General features: G+C 42.8%; 1 protein-coding gene across 2 annotated transcripts; it reads right to left on the bottom strand.

The window, feature by feature from the left end:
• Nucleotides 1-1,744: 1,744 nt before the first annotated feature.
• gba3 (glucosidase, beta, acid 3) lies at nucleotides 1,745-7,457 on the bottom strand. Of its 2 annotated transcripts, XM_046319628.1 has the most exons (6): nucleotides 7,160-7,457; nucleotides 6,807-6,918; nucleotides 4,700-4,927; nucleotides 3,607-4,409; nucleotides 2,592-2,715; nucleotides 1,745-2,190 (listed from the first exon to the last, which is right to left on the bottom strand). In XM_046319628.1, exons 2-6 carry the CDS (start codon nucleotides 6,859-6,861, stop codon nucleotides 1,982-1,984), a joined length of 1,419 nt encoding a protein of 472 aa, XP_046175584.1. In that variant the 5' UTR covers nucleotides 6,862-6,918; nucleotides 7,160-7,457; the 3' UTR covers nucleotides 1,745-1,981. The 2 variants fall into 2 exon arrangements, with proteins under 2 accessions (XP_046175584.1, XP_046175585.1); XM_046319629.1 differs by lacking the exons at nucleotides 6,807-6,918; nucleotides 7,160-7,457 and adding an exon at nucleotides 6,725-6,798.
• Between the last annotated feature and the right edge of the window lie 3,586 nt (nucleotides 7,458-11,043).

The following is an 11,043-nucleotide window of genomic DNA, read 5'->3' as shown; positions in this document are numbered from 1 at the left end:
GAAAAGGGTTCCGATTCAGGGAAACACACACAGGATGTTCCATTCAGTGCCCTCCGTAATTATTGGGAGAGTGAAGCATTTTTTAGTCTTTTGTCTGTATACTCCAAAAGGTTGGATTTAAAATTGGTTAAAGTGCAGACTGTCAGCTTTAATTTGAGGGTAGTTTCATCCATATTGGTTGAACCGTTTAGAAATTACAGCACTTTTTGTACATAGTCCCCCCCCCCAATTTAGGAGACCAACAGTATTGGGACATATTCACTTATATGTGGGTGATAGTAGTAAAAAGTTAAGTGTTTGGTCCCATATTCATAGCATTCAATGACTACATCAAGCTTGTGACTATAAGTTTGTTGGATGCATTCGCTGTTTTGGAGTTCTCAGTACTCTCAGTGTCCATGAGTCTTTATGCCACAGCGCTATTCCATTCGACTAGGGTCTCATACACAGGAAGTATCATGATCCCCCTGGTGTTTGGATCCAATAGGTTGTCTGTACCTCAGCCCCCAATGGGCGGACCCTTTGACCCTTTCAACTAAAAACACATCTGACGGATGCCTTTTCTCCCTTGATGCTGAAAAGGACGGTTTCCCTTTTATAGTATGTACAGTATTCACTGAGTATACAAAACATTAGGAACATCTGCTCTTTCCATGACGGACTGACAAGGTGAATCCAGGTGAAAGCTATGATCCCTTATTGATGTCACTTGTTAAATCCACAGAATAAATAAGGATTTTTTAAATATTTTTTTAAATCTTGAGACAATTGAGACATGGATTGTGTATGTCAAATCAAATGTAGTTATAAAGCCCTTCTTACATCAGCTGATATCTCAAAGTGCTGTACAGGAACCCAGCCTAAAACCCTAAACAGCAAGCAATGCAGGTGCAGAAGCACAGGTACTATGTGTGCCATTCAGAGGGTGAATGGGCAAGACAAAAACTGTAAGTGCCTTTGAACAGGATATGGTGGTAGGTGTTAGGCGCACCAGTTTGTGTCAAGAACTGCAACGCTACTGGGTTTCTCATTGCTTAACAGTTGGGATACATTGGATGCAACATGGTCCAGCATTCCTGTGGAACGCTTTCGACACCGTGTAGAGTCCATGCCCTGACGAATTGGCTGTTTTGAAGGCTTCTCCTGACAATGAATAGCACAATGAGCAGCAAACCTTGAGCACCAGTAACAATGTTGACATTTGCTAACATTCGGCCGGTAGATGTTGTTCCATGTTTGTCCTCATCTTGGACATTTGAATGTCCGTAACTCTCGTCCCTCATAATGTACTGACATACAAGTGACTCCGCCCTGTGTATTATCTCCAATTCTCTGTTTGTAAATACAAACCTGTGTTTTAAGACTATGTTATCCTTCTTACCTGGGCATGGGCTCCTGCCTGGCATCATTTTTAGTGTTAAATCAAGCTCTCCACCGGGGCACAGTGAGTTGCATTGTGTATTTTGTTTCAACATTAGGGTTGTATAGGATTTTTTATTTGATTTTTTATCATCTGAGCAATACAGGGGCCTTGAGGGTTGAGATATGAGGTCACAGAGGTGTGCTCTGTAGACTTGTGCCCCTCACCAAGCCCTGCATTGGCCACAACAGCTTGGCCTGGCAACATAAACCCTTTGTACAATGGGAATTGGGCAGGATAGAATACATTTTCCATTCACTTGAATAAATGTAACACTCTTTGGCTGGGTCCTTGCAATTATATGCCAAAGTCAGGGGAAAAAAATCTGACAAATATCACTTTATTGCGAAGGAAGCAGAATAAGCTTAGCACTGTTTAACAAAACATTTTCAGGGTTGACAGAGAAAAGTGGAGCTACAATCTGTTTCAGATGGGCTTCAATTCAAAATTGCCTGTAGGAACATTGCAATGGACCAAGCTTGGTTGCAGTCGATTAGAACAGAACATTGAGCAAAAAAAAATAGCTGTTATTGGCTGATTAACACTGTGCTCATTGGCTGTTTAGATATTTACCATGGTCTGAGATCTGTACTTGGAAATTATGCCGGCATACTCCCTTCCAGAGCGGTACGCAGTCCGTGGTCGCTCCGGTCGAGAGAAGTCCACGTGGAACAGGCCAAAACGTACGCTGAACCCGTCGGCCCATTCAAAGTTATCCAGGAGAGACCAGGCGAAATAGCCTCGCACGTCAACACCATCCTCTCGGAGAGCTAGAACAAAGAGACAAACATACATGGTATTTGTTTTAAATACATATGACAGAGCGCATTAAGAAGTAATGTGAAAATACTTTGTTCACACATCACAAAAGGACAAGATCCCATTGTATTATGTTTGCCATAAGTCACTCTCTTAACCTTCTCCATTGACCTGAAATTAGCTAAATACTGTCACTAATTCAAAAGAACAGGTTCATCAACGAAGGATTCAAGTCACTCAGCCCCCTGTAACTTAGTTTCTGGATGATGTATAAATACTACGATTTGATGTGAGAAGCAACCCCTCAGAGGTTTAAATAGTACAAGTAGCGACTGGAAGAAATTCACATTAAATAATGATAGATTCTCCATAATATACGGTAGCTTTATGGTGGCCACATTCTGGTCTCTACCTCTGGCTATTTCCTGGATGATGTCATGGTAAAACCCACAACGCTGGACATCTTCCATGTCCACTGGCCCCACCTGGGAGAAGCCATTTTCTGTGATGTAGACCGCAGGGTTGTTGAATGTGTCCTGTCAAAGAAATTGGATGCTATCATTGTCCAACAAAACACGAGTTCAATAATGACAGTCAAACAACACAGTGGAAGGCGTTAAAGTACAGTGGTGTGTGTGTGTGTATGTGTGTGTTCTGGCTTTTGTTGGTTTTGTTGCACAAATTTAAACTTTTAAATGGTACCACAAAGATGGTTGGAGGTCCACACATCAGAGAATGTTGACTTGAATGGGAATATGTTGTTTTTAATTATACTGTCAATACTCCATAGGAAAATCAGAGAAATATAGATAATAGAATAGACATTAAGTTGACATTCAAAGGTGGGTGGACCGGTCATCTTTGTAGTATTAGAAGTTACATTTTCAATTAAATTTCAATGGTATACTGGCTAAATTGCATTCAAATCGATTTAACCCGGTGACAAACCACGACAGCAGGATATTTCTCATTCTCAAAAAACTGTTTTCACCTGAAGCGATCAATGTGACACAATTCAGCGTGACACAATTCAATGTGACAACTGTAATGGCTCTTCAATCTGTTTACTGTGCAAAAAACAATCAATAGCGAGCATGTTAATTATGTTAATGTTAAATGTTCTCCTCACTAAAGGTTTGGCTCAATTTGATTGGCTCAAGGCAGGGAATTCAATTCATGAATTGAATAATCCTTAAATGTAAAATCATCAGAAAAAAATGTATTCTAAAACTTGATTTCATCCTTTGAATTGACTGCTTTCGAATGGAGCCGACCCTGTTAACCTGGGCGCTGTTCGGATACTTAAAAAATGTGTACTTTCCTTAGTGTAATCACTGATCTGACATGACGTGGATTGGTGGAAGTGGAACCTTTAAAAAGTTGTTTTATTTTTGTAAGTATTGGAACAGGACCCTGGTCCTCTTTACCTTAATGTACTTCAGCAGTTTCCTCAAGCCGTCAGGAACCACAGCCAGCCATGACACCCCACATACCGGCCAGGATGGGTCCACCACCCCCTCTGCATCCTGGTCACTCTTCAACCCCAACACCCCTGGACAACATTCCCCTGGCTTCACCCTCCGAGACGTGTAGTAGTTCAACGCAAAAAAGTCAGCCGTGCCGAGAAGACTAGGCTCGTCTTTGGAGAACCTGGGCAGTCTAGAACCTTCTTGGTAACCCAGTTCTTTGCTTCTGACCTCAATACTAGACCTCATCACTTCTGGGTAGTCTCCAGTGACAAACAGGGGCCAGGAAAACCACCCTAGTGTAAAGGCCAGGTAGCGTTCGGTGGCGGCCGTGTCATCGGGACTGGCCGGGTCCAACGGTTCAGCCCAGTCGCTATTAATCGCTAAGGACACCGAGCCACCCTGTTTTGCCCGGTAGAGGACATTGTAGCTGTGCCAGGCCCTGGCGTGGCCACGTAGCATGTTGTGGCCCACCAGGTAGGCAGCCATCCCTGGTTCTTTTACCCCCGGGGCAAAGATGCCATCCTCGTGGCCCAGTTTAGCGCACACGTACGGCTCGTTCAACGTGATCCACAGTTTCACGCGATCCCCGAACGATTCAAAGCAGAAGCGGGCGTAGCTGTCAAATATGGCCGCAATCTCGGGTGATTTCCAACCTCCCTGGTCCTGGAGAGCTTGTGGCAGGTCAAAGTGGTACAGAGTAACCATGGGCAACACGTCACTAGCCACCAAATCATTGATCACTTTGTTGTAGTATCGCAAACCTGCAGGACAGAGACACATAGCTTAGTAGTAAATCATGGGTATCAAGGCTAAATTAGGCTTCAATCAGGGACGCTGCACTTCTAAGAGTAGCACACGACAAACGGTGGCAAAAGGGTCAAGACCCCTTGACAGAGTTTGTGGCACTGCATTGTTTACATAAACAAAAGCCAGGTCGTAACACAATAATGTATGATATTTCTTTTTTATCATATCATACGCATTCACCACAAATAAATACTGGAGGAATCTTATCGTAAGTAACCACTACACAGTCTCAGAGTATGGCGACCTTTTTGATTGACATGTCGTGTTATGCCCTCCGGTAGCAGGCGGGACCAGGACAGAGACAGGCGGTAGTGGGTCAGGCCTAGCTGACGGATACACCGGAGGTCCTCTTCCCAGAGCTCATAGCTGTTACAGGTGACATCTCCACTCTGGCCCTCGAACACTAGTCTGCCCCCCTCGTGACAGAACGTGTCCCAAATGCTCGGTCCCTTGTCATCCACATTCCAGCCTCCTGCAAGGTTCAATTCATAGCAGTACTGATCATCCATAACGCACTGTTTGAATATCAACAACAACACAATTCTAAAGAAAAATGTGCCTACAATTCCTAAAAATAGGTATTGTACTGTATGTAGCCTATATACAGTGCATTCGGGAAGTATTCAGGCCCCTTCACATTTTCCACATTTTGTTACGTTACAACCTTATTCTAAAATGTATTAATTGTTTTTCTCATCAATCTACACACAATATCCCATAATGACTAAGTGAAAACAGGCTTTTAGAAATGTTTGTAAATGTACATAAAAATATATTAAAAAATACCTTATTCACATTAGTATTTAGACTTTGCTATGAGACTCTACATTGAGCTCAGGTGCATCCTGTTTCCTATTGATCATCCTTGAGATGTTTCTACAACTTGATTGGAGTCCACCTGTGGAAAATGCAATTAATTGGACAGGATTTGGAAAGACACACACCTGACTATACAAGGTCCCACAGTTGACAGTGCATGTCAAAGCAAAAACCAAGCCATGAGGTCAAAGGAATTGTCCGAAGAGCTCCAAGACAGGATTGTATCGAGGCACAGATCTGGGGAAGGGTACCAAAACATTTCTGCAGCATTGAAGGTCCCCAAGAACACAGTGGCCTCCATCATTCTTAAATGGAAGAAGATTGGAACCACCAAGACTCTTCCACGAGCTGGCCACACGGCCAAACTGAACAATAGAGTGAGAAGGGCCTTGGTCATGGAGGTGAACAACAACCAGATGGTCACTCTGACAGAGCTCCAGGCCTTTATGGTAGAGTGGCTAGATGGATGCCACTCCTCAGTAAAAGGCACATGACAGCCCACTTGGAGTTTGCCAAAAGGCATCTAATGGACTCTGACCATTAGAAACTTTTGGCCTGATTGCCAAGCGTCACTTCTGGTGGAAACCAGGCACCACTCATCACTTGGCCAATACCCTCCCTACGGTGCAGTATAGTGGTGGCAGCATCATGCTGTGGGGAACTTTTTCAGCGGCAGGGACTGGGAGACTAGTCAGGATCGAGGGAAAGATGAACGGAGCAAAGTACAGAGAGATCCTTGATGAAAACCTGCTCTCGTTGTCCTGCGCTCGTTATCCTGTTGGAAGGTTCCGATGGGACAACGACACTAAGCACACAGCCAAGACAACGCAGGAGTGGCTTCTGGACAAACCTATGAATGTCCTTGAGTGGCCCAGCCACTGCCCGGACTTGAACCCGATCTAACAACGCTGGAGAGACCTGAAAATAGCTGTGCAGCAACGCTCCCTATCCAATCTGACAGAGTTTGAGAGGATATGCAGAGAAGAATGGGAGAAACTCCCTAAATACAAGTGTGCCAAGCTTGTAGCGGCATACCCAAGAAGACTCAAAGCTGTAATCGCTGCCAAAGTTGCTTCAACAAAGTACTGAGTAAAGAGTATGAATTTGTATTTTTTATACATTTGCAAAGAAAATCTAAAAAACAGTTTTGATTTGTCATTATGGGGTGTTCTGTGTAGATTGATGAGGGGAAAAAACTATTTAATCCATTTTAGAATAAGGTTGTAATGTAACAAAATGTGGAAAAGGTGAAGGGGTCTGAATACTTTCTGAATGCACTGTCAATGGGCTACTGTAAGTCTATGGTTGCTCATTCTGTATATGTATATAGCTCATGCTGTCGTTGTTAAATGTATACATAACTACATTAATGTTTCAACTATTACGCTACTACCAATACATGATACAGTGGCTGAGAGAAACTCTTGAGTTAAAGTCGCCCGCGCATTACCTTTCCTAATCAAATTACTGTATCCAAACATGCACACACAAAAAAAACACTTGCCGGCGCCAAACAAATTCCTATTACGTACCTTCGATTTGATATGCGGAAGTAGCCGCGCCCCATGCAAAGTTAGTCGGGAACATGGTTTCAGAATCGTTCGTATGGATACAATTCCATTCAGGGCTGTTGGTTATATTTGCCTACATGTACAAAAATATATATATAAAAAAAGACAACAGCCCTTTTGTTGTGAAATATTGTATTGTCAAGCGAGTTAGAGTTAAAGGAGCTACATAGTCCATCTGCCCTCTGCATTGGCCGTGCAGCATTTACCGTGACATTCATGCTACGTGGAACAGCGCTAAACTGTTGAGCAGTGATATTGTGAAGGAAGTTTTCAAGGAAGTGAGTTTGTGTTTATATAGGATCTCCAGTCATTACCTTCTGTCAACCATCAATGTCGATGCGGAGCTATACGGAGCCCTCCGCATTATTACAACATTTGGGAAGTGCACGGCGGTGCGGTACAGAAGTCAATTTGGTCTCACATCCGCCACATACCGCCTCCAACCATATTTAGAACAAAGCATAAATTGGCTTTTAGTTACGTAGACTCTGATGCGTTACATCACTAGGGCTTGTTCGCAAGCGTTGTTGTGAACTCGCGTTGCGCAAATTCTGTTTGTAGGCTACATGAAGGTTGGAGTAAAAAAAACATAGCTGGAAGATGAGGATCTATCTGTCTTCAGAATGTATTCACACCCGTAGACCTTTTTCCACACTTTATTGTTACAGCCTGAATTAAAAATTTAATTTAGATTTTGTGTCACTGGCCTACACACAATACCCCATAGTGTCAAAGTGGAATTCGAATCAAAGTTTATTTGTCACGTGCGCCGAAGACAACAGGTGTAGTAGACCTTACCGTGAAATGCTTACTTACAGGCTCTAACTAACAGTGCAAAAAAGGTATTAGGAGAACAATAGGTAAGTAAAGAAATAAAACAACAGTAAAAAGACAGTGAAAAATAACAGTAGCGAGGCTATATACAGTAGCGAGGCTATAAAAGTAGGAAGGCTACATACAGGTGCCGGTTAGTCAGGCTGATTGAGGTAGTATGTACATGTAGATATGGTTAAAGTGACTATGCATATATGATAAACAGAAAGTAGCAGCAGCGTAAAAGAGGGGTTGGACATTAGACATTTTTACGAATGAATAAAAAATGAAAAGCTGAAATGTCTTGAATCAATAAGTATTCAACCCCATCTTTATGGCAAGCCTAAATAATTTCAGGAGTAAAAATGTGCTTAACAAGTCACAAAACAAGTTTCATGGACTCACTCTGTGTGCAATAATAGTGTTAAACATAATTTTTGAATGACTACCTCATCTCTGTACACCACACATACAAGTATCTGTAAGGTCCATCAGTCGACAAGAGAATTTCAAACACAGATTCAACCACAAAGACCAGGGAGGTTTTATACTGTCTCACAAAGAAGGGCACCTATTGGTAGATGGGTAAAAAAAAAAGCAGACACTGAATATCCCTTTGAGCATCGTGAAGTTATTAATCACACATTGCATGGTGTATCAATAACCCAGTAACTACAAAGATACAGGCTGTCCTTCCTAACTCAGTTGCCAGAGCAGATGGGAACTGCTCAGGGATTTCACCACGAGGCCAATGGTGACTTTAAAACAGTTACAGAGTTTAATAGCTGTTGTCAAAGCTAAAATACCACCCCTGCAGGATTAACTGACTCAACTAGGCCCTGTGTACCCAATGGCAGTTCCGTTATCTCTTGCCCCTAATCCCCACAGATCTGATAGATGCCACTCTGCTTTACCACTGGGTTAGTGTACAGCTAGGGACTGTCCTTCAGACTCAACAGTAAGGGCCTTACGGTAGAGTGGGCTATCCCCAAAGTCGATTGCCTGTGCTCTTTCACCCTGCATCCCGGCAGGATCGTCCAGGCCAGAGCTTCAACCTTAGAGCACTATGAGAGGCTACCTCCCGGGTTGGCTTAGCCCAGAATCGCCCCTCCTACGACTCCTACCAATGCACTCAAATCAAGTCAAATTGTATTTGTCACATGCACCAAATTCAACAGTGAAATGCTTCCTTACAAGCCCTTAACCAACAATGCAGTAATAATTTTCCACCATAATTTGCAAATAAATTCATTAAAAATCCTACAATGTGATTTTCTGGAATTTTTTTCTAATTTTGTCTGCCATAGTTGAAGTGTACATATGATGAGAATTACAGGCCTCTCTCATCTTTTCAAGTGGGAGAACTTGCACAATTGGTGGCTGACTAACTACTTTCTTGCCCCACTGTAAATGTTGGTAAAGTGAGGGGGGGGTCAATGCAAATAGTCCTGGTGGCCACTTGGTTAGCTGATCAGGACTCTTATGGCTTGGGGGTAGAAGCTGTTAAGAAGCCTCTTGAACCTAGACTTGGCACTTCAGTACCGATTGTCGTACGGTAGCAGTGAGAACAGGCTATGACTATGGTGGCTGGAGTCTTTGGCAATTTTTAGGGCCTTCCTCTGACACCGCCTGGTACAGAGGTCCTGGATGGCAGAACGCTTGGCCCCGGTCATGTACTGGGCCGTAAGCACTACCCTCTGTAGTGCCTTGCGGTCAGAGGCCAAGCAGTTGCTATACCAGGCGGCGATGCAACCAGTCAGGATGCTCTCGGGAGTGCAGCTGTAGAACTTTTTGATAATCTGAGGACCCATACCAAATCTTTTCAGTCTCCTGGGGGGGATAGGTCTTGTCGTGCCCTCTTTAAGACTGTCTCGGTGTGTTTGGACCATGATAGTTCATTGGCTCTCAACCTGTTCCACTACAGCCCGTCGATGTTTTACATGACTCATATTACATTATTTCATATAATTGTCTTATGTTACCTTATTTTGGTCTCTTGGTAGTAAATATTGAAGGCCACCACCTCATCAATACGTTTAATTGTGTCATCCTGAAGCACTCCTTGCTTTGTCTCCAGGAAAATCTGTTACTACAATAGCTTTTTTTTGTTGGTTTTTTTGTGTGTTTTTTTGTTACTACAATAGCTGTCGTCCGTATGTTTGCAGGCAGCCTTCTTTCAGTGGATGTCAAAGTCCTATGTGAGCCTGAAAACAAACAAGACTAATGGAAGTAAAAGCTACGTAGCCCAGGGGTATGGGGTTTCCTGAGATAATTGGGTTACTTTGTCTGCCTGTCTTTCTGTCTCTCTGTCTTTCTGTCTCTGTATGTCTCTCTTTCTCTCTTTCTCTGTCTGTCTGTCCATCTGTCCGTCTGTCGCTCTTCTAAAACCAAGATGCTCAATTTACCCCATCATAGACAACATGAGTGAAGACAGGTTGGCTCTGCATGAGTGTTAGACAAGGGAATTGTAGTATTGCACATGTGAATTCTTATATTGTGTTTTCCTCTCTGACTGACTCTGGCTTTCCATGGCTATTGCCCATTGAAAAGCTAGTCTGAACTTGTTTGAGAAGCTTTGTGTGAAGGAACACAGAAAGAGAGGAGATACAATGCTGGATGAACTAAAAGAGAGAGGGGGTGCATCGCAAAGGCCTGCTTTTATTACATTTGAAAAGGAAAGCATTGTTTAATTGTCTTGGCTGCATTGTTATTATGGTAGACATGTGTAGTTAGACGGGTAATCATGCTATTATAACACTATTAACAACAATTAAGTATTGTTATGTTGTTACATACCATTTTAAAAATTGCATTTGATTCCACAAATTAAATTGCTATGTAACAACAATGTTGTTACTGTAGTTATTGCAGTATTACTACGCATATAGCACCAAGAGTATGTAAAGTGTTACCAAATTATTTTTACCCAAGGATGAGAAAGGATTTAAATAGGCTACATTTCCAAATCAACACCCACCCGTAGCATCACTACTCTGGACGGTTCTGACCTAGAATATGTGGACAACTACAAATACCTAGGTGTCTGGCTAGACTGTAAACTCTCCTTCGAGACTCACATCTCCAATCCAAAATTAAATCTAGAATCGGCTTCCTATTTCGCAACAATGCCTTCTTCACTCATGTCGCCAAACATACCCTCGTAAAACTGACTATCCTACCGATCCTTGACTTTGGCGATATAATTTACAAAATAGCCCCCAACACTCTACTCAGCAAACTGGATGCAGTCTATCACAGTGCCATCCGTTTCGTCACCAAAGCCCCATATACTACCCACCACTGCGACCTGTATGCTCTCGTTGGCTGGCCCTCGCTACATATCCGTCCCCAAACCCACTGGCTCCAGGTCATCTATAAGTCTTTG

The sequence above is a fragment of the Oncorhynchus gorbuscha genome, linkage group LG21 (genome assembly GCF_021184085.1).
Source record: "Oncorhynchus gorbuscha isolate QuinsamMale2020 ecotype Even-year linkage group LG21, OgorEven_v1.0, whole genome shotgun sequence".
Lineage (NCBI taxonomy): Eukaryota > Metazoa > Chordata > Actinopteri > Salmoniformes > Salmonidae > Oncorhynchus > Oncorhynchus gorbuscha.
This window is presented reverse-complemented; position numbering and strand designations above follow the sequence as displayed.

Coding starts and splice junctions, on each gene's coding strand:
- gba3 (XM_046319628.1), bottom strand. CDS start 6,861: ATGTTCCCGACTAACTTTGCATGGGGCGCGGCTACTTCCGCATATCAA. Junction 4,928..6,806: donor TTCCGCATATCAAATCGAAG/GTACGTAATAGG, acceptor TGAACCTTGCAG/GAGGCTGGAATGTGGATGAC. Junction 4,410..4,699: donor ACGACATGTCAATCAAAAAG/GTCGCCATACTC, acceptor TCTGTCCTGCAG/GTTTGCGATACTACAACAAA.